At 48.3% G+C, this 16,524-nt stretch overlaps 2 protein-coding genes across 2 annotated transcripts; both read left to right on the top strand.

The window, feature by feature from the left end:
• Window positions 1-544: 544 nt before the first annotated feature.
• Window positions 545-16,507, top strand: LOC114357845 (coronin-6-like; the record flags this gene model as incomplete). Its single annotated transcript, XM_028311630.1, has 10 exons — window positions 545-688; window positions 1,935-2,065; window positions 2,838-2,945; window positions 3,808-3,982; window positions 6,534-6,597; window positions 6,676-6,764; window positions 7,150-7,290; window positions 10,504-10,653; window positions 12,561-12,764; window positions 15,901-16,507. Coding segments are annotated over 9 exons (1,200 nt in total), but the record flags the coding sequence as incomplete, so codon positions are not given.
• On the top strand, window positions 13,500-15,083 carry LOC114357844 (anther-specific proline-rich protein APG-like). The gene is made up of 6 exons (XM_028311629.1): window positions 13,500-13,527; window positions 13,746-13,846; window positions 13,969-14,085; window positions 14,208-14,312; window positions 14,614-14,691; window positions 15,012-15,083. The coding sequence occupies exons 1-6, from the start codon at window positions 13,500-13,502 to the stop codon at window positions 15,081-15,083; spliced, it is 501 nt and encodes a 166-aa protein (XP_028167430.1).
• Window positions 16,508-16,524: the final 17 nt, after the last annotated feature.

Genomic DNA, 16,524 nt, shown 5'->3' with positions numbered 1-16,524 from the left:
TTGGATGAGATAAAAAATAATAAACAGCAAACAAAACAATTACATACATCAATATCAACTATTTTGTTATGGATGGATGAGTGAAATGATTTATTTATCTCTAATTTAATTTTATTTCATTAATATGTTACAATCTCTAAATAATATTTCACTTAATGTACCAGTACGTGTAATATCTTCTGTATATTCTACTAAGCTATTTTTGTTTCGTAGTTTCTTCTCAGCCTTGCCATGTTTGTCTCGAGCTTGTAGGGCCCAAAAGATAAGGAGAGTAGAGCCCTTTAAGGGCTACCCTTATTATAGTCCGGTCGCCGAGCACGTAGGATTTCGTCCATTGACCCCGAGCTACCCAACCTTATCGCTCGCGCGTAATTATATTGCTGTCGCGACTGTGCAACGGGCGCCCGCGTAGCTTGGGGACAATGGACGAAATCCTACGTGCTCGGCGACCGGGCTTTAGACGATCGTAAATGCCAAATGCTGGTATAATCTAACTAAATGTCGTTTCATTTCAATAGTTCTCATCTAAATACAACCTTTACAGGTGTGGCAGATCCCCGATGGCGGACTATCGAGGACCCTCACGGACCCCGTGGTTGACCTGGTGTACCACCAGCGCCGCGTGGGGCTCGTGCTATGGCACCCCACCGCTCAGAACGTGCTGCTCACAGCGGGCTCGGATAACCAGGTGCGTGGCTACAAGGGCAAGGAATGATAGGGTCCTTAGAGATGAGGTGTCGAGGACTCTCACGGATCCGTGGTTGACCTGGTGTACCACCAGCGCCGCGTGGGGCTCGTGCTGTGGCACCCCACCGCTCAGAACGTGCTGCTCACAGCGGGCTCGGATAACCAGGTGCGTGGCTACAGGGTCCAGGAATAATAGGGTCCTTGGAGATGAGGTGTCGAGGACTTTCAAGGATCCGTGGTGGACCTGGTATACCACCAACGCCGCGTGGGGCTCGTGCTATGGCATCCCACCGCTCAGAACGTGCTGCTCACAGCGGGCTCGGATAACCAGGTGCGTGACTACAGGGTCCAGGAATGATAGGGTCCTTAGAGATGGGGTGTCGAGGACTCTCACGGATCCGTGGTGGACCTGGTGTACCACCAGCGCCGCGTGGGGCTCGTGCTATGGCACCCCACTCTCGTGCTATGGGCTCGGATAACCAGGTGCGTGGCTACAGGGGCAAAGAATGATAGGGTCCTTAGAGATGGCGGGATGTCACTGTCTTCTGGATGCTAGAAGGCTAAAAGAAAGATGAGGTCTTTAGAGGTGGCAGGCTGTCGCGAGCACTCACAAACCCTGCGGTGGATCTGATGATGATGAAATAGATGGAATACTAGGCTCACAGGACTATCCTCACCTTTCATTCCCACCGCCGCAACCCTTGTATGACCAGGATCTACACTGTAGAAGAGTAACTTGGTCCAGCTGTAAATTCTACAGCTTGACCAAGTCACTCTTCAATAATCAGACATTTGCGGTCGCGGGAAACTCCTGCATACGAGCAGCGTATGACGGATCGTTGTGGAAATCATTGGGAGAGGCCCCTGTTCAGCAATGGACGTCCTCTGGTTGATGAAACAAACTAAACTAAATGTTGGTTAAAGGATTTGTGGGATATGATGTTCATCCACAATAAGGAAGCTAGATGTTAATGCTTCCTTCCGAGCGGGTGTATTGCTCGGGGTCCAAGGTCCTATTTACGCTATCTGTTGGTCATTAGTTTGTAGTGGCGTCGCCACAGATTCTATCTATAGCAGCCTTTAGGGTTCGTATTCGAACCTCCTCTTCAATCTTCCACCGACTTCTGTCGTCGGCCAATTGCATTCAGTTTATTCGAGGTTAAATGATTATGATAGAATAATAGAATAGACAATCTGTTTCAAATATCATTACCAGAAGGAAACCAATGCTCTGCTTTCTCCAACAGATAGCGATCTGGAACGTGGGCACCGGCGAGGTGCTGCTGTCGCTGGACTGCCACCCCGACCTCATCTACTCGGCCTGCTGGAACTGGTCCGGCTCCAAGCTGCTCACCACCTGCCGCGACAAGAAGATCAGGTATCACACCAATAAAAACTATTGGGTTAGCAGAGTAAACATAAATGAGTAGGTCATCTTCATAGAAACGCACCGAGCACGGTTTGTATGTGAGTGCGCCAATATACGTATGCGGCGCGCACTAAATTTTGTCAGTGTGTGCGTGCGCGCCGCATACGTGTTGGCGCGCTCACATACAAACCACGCCCGTGCGTTTCTATGAAGATGACCTACTCATTTGTATTTACTCTGTTATAAGTCTCAGTCGGTGCCTGTGGTATGGAGGATGTTTTTGCAGTCGTTAAACGTCAGCAAGAATTCAAATGTACTTCAGATGTGTGTGCTTTGTCACGTCATAATATGTCAGGAATTGACACAGTTAACCGCTAGGCTTATACTAGTCAGAAATCGACAAATCTTACTCATAATGAACCTTGGATATTCCATGATTTTTTGCTCTACCAAATTCCTCTCTCACTCTTTTTGCACTATCAATTTCAGCCCCTTTTCACCTAATACTTGTCCCACTTCCGATCCTCTGAATATTGGCCAGGGCCTTCTGTTTTCATTGTGGTGTTTCGTAAAATAAATAGGCTCTATGGCGCGTTTTCTAAACCACAATTCTACTAAATGTGAAGATCAACATTGGGAATGACTATTTATTCCTGGAAACAAGTAAGGGTCAATCTAAATAAACTCAACTCAGTTGATTCATACGAAATACAAGTACAAATTGTATGTCAAAGTCTAATATCAATTTGTATGTTAATGGAGTCATTGTTGTTCTCTGCAGAATCATCGACCCGCGCAAAGGCGAGGTGGAGTCAGAAGCCATCGCGCACGAGGGCAGCAAGGCCTCAAGGGCTATATTCCTCAAGCACGGCCTCGTATTCACCACTGGGTAAGTTGAACTTGCTAATTTATTTTCCTTCAATTGCATTACATGCGACTGAAAAAATTTGCCCGTTCCGCATACGTATTATTTTATTAGCAGTAGCTTTCATTGGTTTTGCGACCAATGAAAGCTACTGCTACGAGCTATGACGGTAGATATAGTCTGGTCTGAGAGCACGTAGAATTTTGTCCAATGACCCCAAGCTACCCATCCTTATCGCTCGCGCGTAATTATATTGCTGTCGCGACTGTGCGACGGGCGCCCGCAGTGAGTGAGCGAGTGCGACAGTAACATAATTACGAGCGAGCGATAAGGATGGGTAGCTTAGGGTCATTGGAAAAAATTCTACGTGCTCACAGACGAGACTATAGTTGACATTGTCAATGCAACTGCTACGCCAACCAATGACAACGCCGTGTTCAATTACAGATGGCGCTAGTTTTCATCTACTTTTATCATCTTCATACTACTTTTCGATACAGACTCGCGTGCATGCGTCCGCGCTGGTTTTAGCATAAGCCCTTAGAACCATTATTCCCCTTCATGCCACGTTACCAACGTTTTGCGTAGGCCCTTATTCTCTCACTTGTTCAACTAAAGCCACACACACTGACAAAATTTAGCGGGGAGTTGCGCCGAATTATTGGCGTGCGCTCACATACAAACCGCGCTCGGTACGTTTCTATGAAGATGACCTACTCATTTGTATTTACTCTGGTTTTGCCCTACACAATCAACAAAAACATATCAACATTCAACATTTTTTTTATTTCAACATTTAGGTATGTTGAATTTTGAAATGTTTTGGTTGATTGTGTAGGGCTAAACACATGCTGGAGACCCAGCCTAACTTTCCTTTTTGTTGCAGTTTCAGCCGAATGTCCGAGCGTCAGTATACGCTGCGCACGCCAGACGCATTATCGGAACCGATCGTGACGGTGGAGATCGATACAAGCAACGGAGTGATGTTCCCGCTCTACGACCCCGATACCAACCTCATCTACCTCTGCGGCAAGGGCGACTCCGTCATCCGCTACTTCGAGGTGAGCGCCTGGTGTCTAGCGGAGCGCTCGTGACGGAGATCGACACAAGCAACGGAGTGATGTTCCCGCTCTACGACCCCGATACCAACCTCATCTACCTCTGCGGCAAGGGCGACTCCGTCATCCGCTACTTCGAGGTGAGCGCCTGGTGTCTAGCGGAGCGCTCGTGACGGAGATCGACACAAGCAACGGAGTGATGTTCCCGCTCTACGACCCCGATACCAACCTCATCTACCTCTGCGGCAAGGGCGACTCCGTCATCCGCTACTTCGAGGTGAGCGCCTGGTGTCTAGCGGAGCGCTCGTGACGGAGATCGACACAAGCAACGGAGTGATGTTCCCGCTCTACGACCCCGATACCAACCTCATCTACCTCTGCGGCAAGGGCGACTCCGTCATCCGCTACTTCGAGGTGAGCGCCTGGTGTCTAGCGGAGCGCTCGTGACGGAGATCGACACAAGCAACGGAGTGATGTTCCCGCTCTACGACCCCGATACCAACCTCATCTACCTCTGCGGCAAGGGCGACTCCGTCATCCGCTACTTCGAGGTGAGCGCCTGGTGTCTAGCGGAGCGCTCGTGACGGAGATCGACACAAGCAACGGAGTGATGTTCCCGCTCTACGACCCCGATACCAACCTCATCTACCTCTGCGGCAAGGGCGACTCCGTCATCCGCTACTTCGAGGTGAGCGCCTGGTGTCTAGCGGAGCGCTCGTGACGGAGATCGACACAAGCAACGGAGTGATGTTCCCGCTCTACGACCCCGATACCAACCTCATCTACCTCTGCGGCAAGGGCGACTCCGTCATCCGCTACTTCGAGGTGAGCGCCTGGTGTCTAGCGGAGCGCTCGTGACGGAGATCGACACAAGCAACGGAGTGATGTTCCCGCTCTACGACCCCGATACCAACCTCATCTACCTCTGCGGCAAGGGCGACTCCGTCATCCGCTACTTCGAGGTGAGCGCCTGGTGTCTAGCGGAGCGCTCGTGACGGAGATCGACACAAGCAACGGAGTGATGTTCCCGCTCTACGACCCCGATACCAACCTCATCTACCTCTGCGGCAAGGGCGACTCCGTCATCCGCTACTTCGAGGTGAGCGCCTGGTGTCTAGCGGAGCGCTCGTGACGGAGATCGACACAAGCAACGGAGTGATGTTCCCGCTCTACGACCCCGATACCAACCTCATCTACCTCTGCGGCAAGGGCGACTCCGTCATCCGCTACTTCGAGGTGAGCGCCTGGTGTCTAGCGGAGCGCTCGTGACGGAGATCGACACAAGCAACGGAGTGATGTTCCCGCTCTACGACCCCGATACCAACCTCATCTACCTCTGCGGCAAGGGCGACTCCGTCATCCGCTACTTCGAGGTGAGCGCCTGGTGTCTAGCGGAGCGCTCGTGACGGAGATCGACACAAGCAACGGAGTGATGTTCCCGCTCTACGACCCCGATACCAACCTCATCTACCTCTGCGGCAAGGGCGACTCCGTCATCCGCTACTTCGAGGTGAGCGCCTGGTGTCTAGCGGAGCGCTCGTGACGGAGATCGACACAAGCAACGGAGTGATGTTCCCGCTCTACGACCCCGATACCAACCTCATCTACCTCTGCGGCAAGGGCGACTCCGTCATCCGCTACTTCGAGGTGAGCGCCTGGTGTCTAGCGGAGCGCTCGTGACGGAGATCGACACAAGCAACGGAGTGATGTTCCCGCTCTACGACCCCGATACCAACCTCATCTACCTCTGCGGCAAGGGCGACTCCGTCATCCGCTACTTCGAGGTATTTCGACAGCACTTCCATCCCCATCACTTAGATGGTTGGCAGTCCACAGTACGTTTCTCCAGAAACTTCCTGCCCCGTACAACCAAACTGTGGAATGGACTGTCGTCTGTGGTGTTTCCGGACGGATACGACCTGCAAGCTTTCAAGAGGAGAGCTTATCTTCACCTTAAAGGCCGGCAACGCACCTGTAACGCCCCTGGGTCTGCAGGTGTCTATGGGCGACGGTAATCACTTACCATCAGGTGATCCGTCTGCTCGTTTGCCTCCTGTCACATAAAAAAAAGGTATATCTCTCGTAAAATCGATGAAAGAAAACCCTTCCTACCCCTCACCTGCATCGTTTGTAATCCCACCCCCTCCCTCCACTTCTCACCTCCCTTGTTTTTGCAACCCATTCATGACTATGACCTGGTTTCCACGATGGCGGAACGAAGCGGAAAAATGTTTGAATAACCAATCAATGGCTCGCACACTCACTGCGGGCGCGCGTCGCACAGTCGCGACAGCAATATAATTACGCGCGAGCGATAAGGATGGGTAGCTTGAGGTCATTGGACAAAATTCTACGTGCTCTCAGACCAGACTATATCTACCGTCATAGCTGTCGCAAAACCAATGAAAGCTACTGACCTTCCCAACCCTCTATCAGTCAAGTTAATTTTCACCTCTCATCACTCTTCAACCCTCTAACCCTGAATATCAAATTGTTTAAATTTGATATTCATCGATCGACTACTCAGGTTTAAAATAACTATTTCCATTTGCAGGTTACACCCGAGCCCCCATTCGTCCACTACATCAACACCTTCCAAACGCCAGACCCACAGCGAGGTAAACACATTCTTTCATTAACTTTTACAACATTATTTTATTATCAAATATCGGCAATTTCGCATTGTTTTTGTGCAGGTATCGGTATGATGCCGAAGAGAGGGTGCGACGTGGCCACGTGTGAAATCGCCAAGTTCTATAGGCTAAACAATTCTGGACTCTGTCAGGTAAGGATTTTGACTGAACTTTTGTAAAGTTATTGTAATATAATTAAATGTCCTCACTTGTCAAATCACTTTTCTATCGAAGTTACTTCTGTTATGCGTCTCGACGCTGTAAGTAAATTTTTTACTGAAGTAACTGATTAAATTGATTACATTAAGATATTGGAACTCGTCATTGCTATCGAATCTACATTCAGCGCCAACTCTAAGCAGTCTCAAAGCATTTTTATTTGAATTCTTGAAATTGGTTGCAATTTATTGTCGATTCTGATTATTGAATTTGAGAAGTCCAAATGTAAGCGATTTCCTTGTTAAGGAGTTTCTTTAAACAAGCCGGGGAGACCGCAGTCATTTCAAGTAACAACTATACAGTGTTGTCCCGTGCCAGGTGGTGTCAATGACGGTGCCTCGCAAGTCGGAGCTCTTCCAAGAAGACTTGTACCCTGACACGCTGAGTGATGAAGCCAGCCTGACCGCCGACGAGTGGCTCGCGGGGGAGGACGCCGAGCCCGCCACCATGTCGCTAAAGGTACGCCCGTCCCATCCTTCCCCTCTCCTACCAGTCCTACAGTCCCGTAGTAGTCCTATAAATGGCCCAGAAAAATGTCGCTGAAGGTACGCCCTTCCCATCCTTCCCCTCTCCTACCAGTCCTACAGTCCCGTAGTAGTCCTATAAATGGCCCAGAAAAATGTCGCTGAAGGTACGCCCTTCCCATCCTTCCCCTCTCCTACCAGTCCTACAGTCCCGTAGGAGTCCTATAAATGGCCCAGAAAAATGTCGCTGAAGGTACGCCCCTCCCATCATTCGCCTCTCCTACCAGTCCTACGGTCCCGTAGGAGTCCTATAAATGGTCCAGAAAAATGTCGCTGAAGATAAGCCCTTCCCAACTCCACTGTAAATCCGGGCATCATGTTACCCAAGGTACACTCTCTTCGTGATATTTTATATCAGCATATGATATATCGCCCTCCCACAAAAATGCCGCTGAACGGTGGTATGCTCCTCTACCTTTCAAAATCTTTTCGACTATTATGTAGTGACATAGCTTATGGAATAAAAAATTCGGTGAAACTATCCCCTGACCCTATCCATTCCGGTCACATGTAGGTCATGTGTCGGGAAAGTTGGATAGACCGACGACGTCAAGAAAATACCTAGCAATGGCTGAGAGAAAAAATTTGGAAATTTATTATGCTCTTTGGATCTCATTGGGAGAGGCTTAAGTCCAGCAGTGAACTGCAAATAATTTAATGATGATGATAACCCCATAATGACAGCGGTACTGCGTTCGCTTTGAATTCAAGATTTTAAATAAATAAATTATCCACTTGCTCATGTCTTACCACATACATTTTAATTGTATTTTGTAAATATGTATGTGATTTCTATGTGCATGGTTTTTCAAATACATGTTAAATGTGTACCAAAATCTGACGGTAAGTGATATTGTGTGACATAGGAAATATCCTACACTTGAGTATAAACACTGTGTTCTCTCGATGGAAGAATCAACTGATCAGAGGGCTTAGTATGAGTTTATATAAAACGTCCACACTAGTGAGCGCTTTAAAAAAATGTATGAAAATTTTAGTTATTGAAAGTTTCCGCTAGGGGCGCTGTACAATTCGTCATACAATACCCGGCGATAAATATTGCACATCGACCTTTAGAAAGAGACAATCGGCTAATTTCGGTTTCGTAGAGCGTTAGCACTATCGCACTTGAACAATGACTGACAATGACGTTTTGTCAAAGTGTAAACAAACTTTATTTTAAATGTGTGCAATTGATTTTGTGAATTAAATTGCTAAAAACTTTTTATAGTCGTGAAAGAAAAGTGGTTTACAACGTGTTAAAGTATTTGTTGAAGAGAAATACTAAGAGTTCGGACAATATTTTCATTGAATAATGTTTTGTCAATGACGTTTTGTCAATCGTATAGGTAGTGTGCGACAGAGATAACGCTCTACGAGCCGAAATTAACCGATTCTCCTTCCAAAGGTCGATGTGCAATATTTAATGCCGGATACTGTACATTTAATGTCATTTTTTTACGCGCTCACTGGTGATGACGTATGATTTAAACTTACAATAGGCCCTCAGATCTGTGGTCGGAATATGCAGATATTTCACGTTTTATGATTTATGATTATTGGAAAGTTTAGATAGGTATAATTAAAAGCTTGTCCTTTGATAACGTAATCATCTTAAATATATACCTGTTCCGATTACGTTATACATGATTCAAATCTTTACTTTTCTATTTTTATAATAACAATATTTCTGCGTTAACTAAGCCCATCTCCGAAGCCAATGTCGATGGACTACATATGGCATAATATAAGTTTATAGTAAATAATGTGATTAAAATAAGGGTCAACACATACTGTAGTCATTATAACACGCGTTATTAGTTTATATTGTTTCTATTAGAATTTCGTCCAATGACCCCCAAGATACCCATCCTTATCGCTCGCGCGTAATATTGCCGTCGCAACTGTGCGACGGGCGGCCGCAGTGAGTGTGCGAGCGCGATAGCAACATAATTACGCGCGAGCGATAAGGAGCTTGGGGTCATTGGACGAAATTCTACGTGCTCGGCAACCGAGCTTTAGATGGCATGTTTGAATGCAGTCCTGGAAAATGATATAATATTAAAAGATATTTTTGAGTGGTATGGCCAGCAAACTTTTGGCTATTTGACTTTCAGTTCCCCAAAAATTTACTGGTCAGTGGCCACACGATTCTGACGAGAACGTATCGCCCGTATTCACAAACGATGCTTGCTTAAGTGAAGCAGCAAATCGGACGCACAGCGTTGAATAGAGCTCTGTGATTGGTTCGTGTGTCACCCTGTGCGTCCACGCGCATTGTGATACATAGTTTTCAGCCAAATGACGTCCACTGCTGGACAAAGGCCTCCCCCAAGGTTTTCCACAATGAACGGTCCTGCGCTGCCCGCATCCAGGCTCTTCCCGCGACCTTTACCAGATCGTCGGTCCACCTAGTAGGAGGCCTGCCCACGCTACGTCTTCCAGCCCAGTTCAGTTCCAGTGATACATAGTAATATTTGTGAATACGGGCGTCAGTCTGTGAATATGTTTAAGTGTAAATGTGTTGACTCTTTCCCAGTGTTGATTGATGATTCTGTTGGCTTCCTCTAAAACTGCTGTGTTGTGTTCCATGTGATAACTCGAGTTTGATGCTTTGATACTGTTACTAACAATAACCAATATAACGAATAATACAATGGGGCTCATGTAATTAATTTGGGTTACATTTAAATTGGGAATTTCCTATATTAGATTGCTTATTTGGCATACATTTATAAATCTGTTTTTCATTGAATTACAATATCTTGAATATTAGTTTTTTTATTTAGTGAAAAGTAGTGGGTATAAATACTCGCTTACTTTGACTAAACAAACATAGTGTCAATATTTTATTATTTGTATAAAGTTGACATAAGCGAAATGGTTTATGCTAAGAACCGTTTTCATTGAAAAATCTGAATTTAACTTGTAAAATCTGAATTTTCCTCGTTATGATTCTTAAGTTATCACGCAACAAAAACACTGTGAAATGCAATAAACAATTAACTATTAAAACATACCAATTTCAATCTTAAAATCGATAAACACCCCCCAAATTATCAATAAAGCCAACAGAACTATCAAAAGACAGATGCTATAGGCTAGGGGCTCCCTAACCAAACTACAGGAGCGCGCTCTTGTCGTGCAGGGCGGCTACGTGTCGGGCCGCGCCGCAACGCAGCTGCACGTCACCAAGAAGAACGCGCTCGCTGCCGGCAAGGAGAGGTCACCCACGCCGGCTTCCAAGCACGACCAGGCCGCTACGCCGCCGCCTGCCACACCAGTTACACAGCAGATTGTAAGTTTAATCCTTCAAGGCCCGCGAATCTAGACACTCTAGATAATCAATTGTTATAACATTAATGAATGCCGTCTGGGACTCAAGCGGTTAATGCCCGTTTTCACCACCAATCCCTAATTTTTAAGTGACCAATATGGGCATAATATTCTTTGAAATTTAGCGAAACGTGTACCAAACACGATACTAGTTCCCCCGCCCTATAGCTAGCACGACCAGACTAGTCATTGCCACGCAGCAAATCTTGAGACCCCTTTTCCCCCCAGTCTTATAGCTAGGCCGCTACGCCACTGCTTGACCGCCGCTTGCCGCACAAGTTACGCAGCAGGTGAGTCCAATATGTATCAATGATTCCTTTAAACTTTAGTCAACAAGCCACGCCCATAATTGTGGGAGATTGTAACTTGGCCCCGCCCACAAAAATTTACTAATTGTCACCAAAGAATGACGCGCTCGCTACCGGCAAGGAGCGCTCGCCCACGCCGGCTTCTAAGCACGATCAAGCCGCCACGCCGCCGCCTGCCACACCAGTTACACAGCAGATTGTAAGTCCAACTTCCCCACGTCCTATAGCTAGCACGATCAGGCTTGTCACGGTCACGCAGCAGATCTTGATTGAGTCTGCTTTTCCACCCAGCCCTATAGCTAGCAAGACCAGACCGCTACGCCGCCGCCTGCCACACCAGTTACGCAGCAGATTGTGAGTCCATATCAATTAAAGATTCCCATAAACTTAAGCCAACAAGCCACGCCCATAATTGTGGGAGACTGTAACTTGGCCCCGCCCACAAAAATTTACTGAATGTCACCAAGAAGAACGCGCTCGCTACTGGCAAGGAGAGGTCACCCACGCCGGCTTCTAAGCACGACCAGGCCGCTACGCCGCCGCCTGCCACACCAGTTACGCAGCAGATTGTAAGTCCAACTTCCCCACGTCCTATAGCTAGCACGATCAGGCTTGTCACGGTCACGCAGCAGATCTTGATTGAGTCTGCTTTTCCACCCAGCCCTATAGCTAGCAAGACCAGGCCGCTACGCCGCCGCCTGCCACACCAGTTACACAGCAGATTGTAAGTCTAATATCTATCAATGATTCCCATTACACTTTAGCCAACAAGCCACGCCCACAATCGTGGGAGATTGTAACTTGGCCCCGCCCACAAAAATTTACTGAATGTCACCAAGAATGACGTGCTCGCTACTGGCAATGAAAGGTTGCTCACGCCTGTCTCCAAGCACGATTAGGCCGCTACGACGCTGCCCGCCGCACCTGTGACGCAGCAGATTGTGATTGTCTAATATTCCATTTCCTCTTTGAACTTTAGCGAAATGTGCACCAAAAAGCCCCGCTCATATTACAGTATATTAAGCATCTTCCATGCCCAGTGATTTGTTACAACTACCATAGTGAAGCAGCAGTTAGATATCAACAAAATTACCCCAAAACACTAGCAAAATCGAACAGCAAATTAGGCCCCGCCCACATCGCGGTACCACAATAATTGAATACCAATTACTACTCCATGACACTGAGAAGAATGCGTTTTCCTACCACCACCGCTACCAGCAGATTGTGCGTATAATATTCCACCACCAAAATTACTACCGTTCTTGAGAGTACCTCATAAATAGGAGTCAAAATTGCGTATACTTTAAAGCCATGTATTCATTACGCAACATTTGTTGATAAACTGTTTATGACTAGTGTGAAACAAGTTTACCATAAACACAGGTTTCTGAAACTTGACCGTCCACACTTGCTCTCCAGTCAAAGCGAGGAGCACGGCAACATGTATCATCACCTATGTTTATGGACTGTTTATAAACTGTTTACAGAGATGATGAAACATTGTTTATGAACAGTTTATATAGTGTTTAACTTGTATATCAAAACCTTCACTTTCCAGGAGAAGCAGCTGTCCGACCTGGTGGACGAGATCCGCAAGCTGAAGTCAGTCATCGTGAAGCAAGAGAACCGCATCCGCGCGCTCGAGGCCGCCGCCAAGGCCCCGCCCTCGCCGCAGCCATCGCCCCAGCCCACGCCCACGCCGCAGCCCACGCCAGACAACCACCACGATGACGCCATGGCGCCCGACGAGGTTTGAGAGCAGGTATGTGGAGTTATAGGACTTGATTGTGACTTCCTTGGGTTTGCACATAATCTGCGCCGCCAAAGCGGCGTCCTCCCTACAGCATGAACCGGTGCGCACGCCCAATAAATACCATGATGACGCCATGGCGCCTGACGAGGTCTAAGCTACAGGTATAGACCATTCCCACCTCTCGTTCCCACTACTGCAACTCCTGTGTAGCCAAGATCTAGTGATGCTAGCCTAACCACCACGGCGACGCCATGGCGCCCGACGAGGTCTGAGCAGGTATGTCATGTGGCCTGTAGGACTCCCTTCTAGAGGCCGCCGCCAAGGCCCCGCCCTCGCCGCAGCCCACGCCCACGCCTGCGCCCACGCCAGACAACCACCACGACGACGCCATGGCGCCCGACGAGGTTTGAGCGGCAGGTATGTTAGTACTTGGACTATAAGACCAGAGTAAATACAAATGAGTAGGTCATCTTCATAGAAACGCACCGAGCGCGGTTTGTATGTGAGCACACTGACAAAATTCGGCGCAACTCCCCGTTAATCCACGATAAATTTTGTCAGTGTGTGCGTGTGCGCCGCATACGTATTGGCGCGCTCACATACAAACCGCGCTCGGTGCGTTTCTATGAAGGTGTCCTACTCATTTGTATTTACTCTGATAAGACTTACCTTTGATTGTGGCTTGAGGCAACGGCCAAGGTGGCGCCCTTCCCACAGCCGCAGCCGGCGCGCCGGATAACCGCCATGGAGCCTGACAAGGTCCGAGCTACAGGTATGGACTATTCCCATGTCTGGTTCCCACCGCAGCAACTCCTGTGTAGCCAGGATCTACAGCTTGATCGCCAATAAGCCCTACTGATGCCAGCCCAACTACCATGATGACGCCATGGCGCCCGACGAGGTCTGAGCAGGTATGTCACGTGGCCTGTAGGACTCCCTTTTAGAGTGAGCGCAGGTATGTGGCACGTGGCCTGTAGGACTCCCTTCTAGAGGCCGCCGCCAAGGCCCCGCCCTCGCCGCAACCATCGCCCCAGCCCACGCCTGCGCCCACGCCCGACAACCACCATGATGACGCCATGGCGCCCGACGAGGTCTGAGCAGGTATGTCACGTGGCCTGTAGGACTCCCTTCTAGAGTGAGCGCAGGTATGTGGCACGTGGCCTGTAGGACTCCCTTCTAGAGTGAGCGCAGGTATGTGGCACGTGGCCTGTAGGACTCCTTCGAGGCCGCCGCCAAGGCCCCGCCCTCGCCGCAGCCATCGCCGCAGCCCACGCCCACGCCTGCGCCCACGCCAGACAACCACCACGACGACGCCATGGCGCCCGACGAGGTTTGAGCAGGTATGTCACGTGGCATGTAGGACTCCCTTCTAGAATGAGCGCAGGTACGTGTCACGTGGCCTGTAGGACTCCCTTCTAGAGTGAGCGCAGGTATGTGTCACGTGGCCTGTAGGACTCCCTCCAGGCCGCCGCCAAGGCGCCGCCCTCGCCGCAGCCATCGCCCCAGCCCACGCCCACGCCAGACAACCACCACGACGACGCCATGGGGTCCGACGAGGTCTGAGCAGGTATGTCACGTGGCCTGTAGGACTCCCTTCTAGAAGCCGTCGCCAAGGCCCCGCCCTCCCCGTAGCCCGAGTCTTAGCCGAACAATCGACATAACAACGCTATGGCGACCTACGAGGTCTGAGCGGCAGGTATGTAAAGTTATAGGACTTGATTGTGACTTCATTGGGCTTGCACATAATCTGCACGCTCGAAAGGGCATCCTCCCCTCAGACCCAATCACCATGACGACGCCATGGCGCCCGACGAGGTCTGAGCAGGTATGTCACGTGGCCTGTAGGACTCCCTTCTAGAGGCCGCCGCCAAGGCCCCAGCCCTCGCCTGCGCCCACGCCAGACAACCACCACGACGACGCCATGGCGCCCGACGAGGTCTGAGCAGGTATGTGGCACCGGAGGGACGATACGACCTACAAGCTTTCAAGAAGAGAGCGTATCTTCACCTTAAAGGCCGGCAACGCACCTGTAACGCCCCTGGGTCTGCGGGTGTCTATGGGCGACGGTAATCACTTACCATCAGGTGATCCGTCTGCTCGTTTGCCTCCTGTCACATAAAAAAAATATTCACGCTCGAAGCGGCATCCTTCCCGAAGACCTCATGATGCCAGCCCAACCACCATGATGACGCCATGGCGCCCGACGAAGTCTGAGCTACAGGTATGTGTCGCGTGGCCTGTAGGACTCCCTTCTAGAGGCCGCAGCCCTCGCCACAGCCCACGCCCTACAACCACCACGACGACGCCATGGCACCCGACAAAGTCTGAGTGCAGGTATGTGGAGTTATAGGACTATTGATGGTGGCTTTATGAAGCCAATAATAAAGGGTTTGCCAATAATCTGCCCGCTCGATACGGATCCTCCTCTCAGACCGCGTGATGCCAGCCCAAACACAATGATGACGCTATGGCGCCTGACGAGGTCTGAGTTACAGGTATGGGCTATTCCCACCTCTCGTTCCCACTGCTGCAACTCTTGTTTAACCAGGATCTAGCTTGACTACAAATAAAAACCAAACCTGCCTGCACTCACGCCGAATAACCACCATGACGACGCCATGGGGCCTGACGAAGTTAAAAGAATTAAACGACCGTTGACCGCTGGACTTTATTGAAGACCCGGTTTCCACCAAAGCAAAGTTGAATAACCGATCAATCAACAAACACATCTCTTTCCGCATTGATGGAAACTGTGTCTTAAGTAACGGGAATATTTACAATTTGATAATGAGATCTTTTATTTAAAGTACAACACCAAATCGTAGCAAATCTATACTAATATTATAAATGCGAAAGTAACTCTGTCTGTCTGTCTGTCTCTCTTTCACGCCTAAACCACTGAACCGATTTTGATGAAATTTGGCATAAAGATAGTTTGAGTAAAAGGACATAGGATAGTTTTTATCCCGGTTTTTGAAACGGACGCGCGCGATAAAGTTTTTCTGTGACAGACAAAGTTCCACGCGGGCGAAGCCGCGGGCGGAAAGCTAGTGAAACATAAATGACGCTCGACTTTCCCGCCACAAGTCGCAATTATTTCCACACTGGAAAATGAAACTAACAAGACAAACTTATGTATTTCCAGGCGTAGGCGACCAACACCATGCTTCTCGTCAACAGGATCATGCTCAGGTGAATGTTACACAGCCAGGTATAGGGAACGATCTCCGAAAAATTGTTCAGTGAAGATTCAATAGAAACATAAAAATTACACACGGAATTATACTAAGTCGACGAAAATGAAGTATACTCTGCACAATGTAACTTGAATAGAATAACGTAAAATCAGAGAAATGTCAGTTTTGAATTTGATACAGTATACGGGACTGCATGACAATGTACTAAATATTAATTGGTAAAAAACTGACATATTTAAAAATTATCCGTTTTCGATGTTACATTCTAAACACAGTTAGATTCACCAGAGTATCTTAGCATGTATTTTTATAAGAATACCTCTAGCTGCTCGTACGAATATTTTCGCCCTTGTCATAAAGGTTTGACAGCTGCCATTGGTGAACATGAAATATGACAGAATATACCGTTAAATGCCCAGAAATTGGTAATGTACTTGACAGCACTATTATAGTCAATGACTGTCAAAATTATTGCCAAGCTATGACGTCACTTTTTCGTCATTGACCATTTATTGATTTCAAATCCGCTTAAAACTTATTTTATTGATAATTTTATAATATTTGGGTTTTTA

This window comes from Ostrinia furnacalis, unplaced genomic scaffold (genome assembly GCF_004193835.3).
Source record: "Ostrinia furnacalis isolate ACB-3 unplaced genomic scaffold, ASM419383v2 OfSCF3508, whole genome shotgun sequence".
In the NCBI taxonomy this organism is placed as follows: domain Eukaryota; kingdom Metazoa; phylum Arthropoda; class Insecta; order Lepidoptera; family Crambidae; genus Ostrinia; species Ostrinia furnacalis.
The sequence above is the reverse complement of the archived record's forward strand: the minus strand, read 5'-3'. Positions and strand labels throughout refer to the sequence as shown.

What these genes read in the sequence shown, in the direction of transcription:
- LOC114357844 (XM_028311629.1), top strand. Translation starts at nt 13,500, where the DNA reads ATGGAGCCTGACAAGGTCCGAGCTACAG. An exon ending in ACGCCATGGCGCCCGACGAG is followed by an intron (nt 13,847 to 13,968) that starts GTCTGAGCAGGT and finishes CGTGGCCTGTAG; the next exon opens with GACTCCTTCGAGGCCGCCGC. An exon ending in ACGCCATGGCGCCCGACGAG is followed by an intron (nt 14,692 to 15,011) that starts GTCTGAGCAGGT and finishes ACTCCCTTCTAG; the next exon opens with AGGCCGCAGCCCTCGCCACA.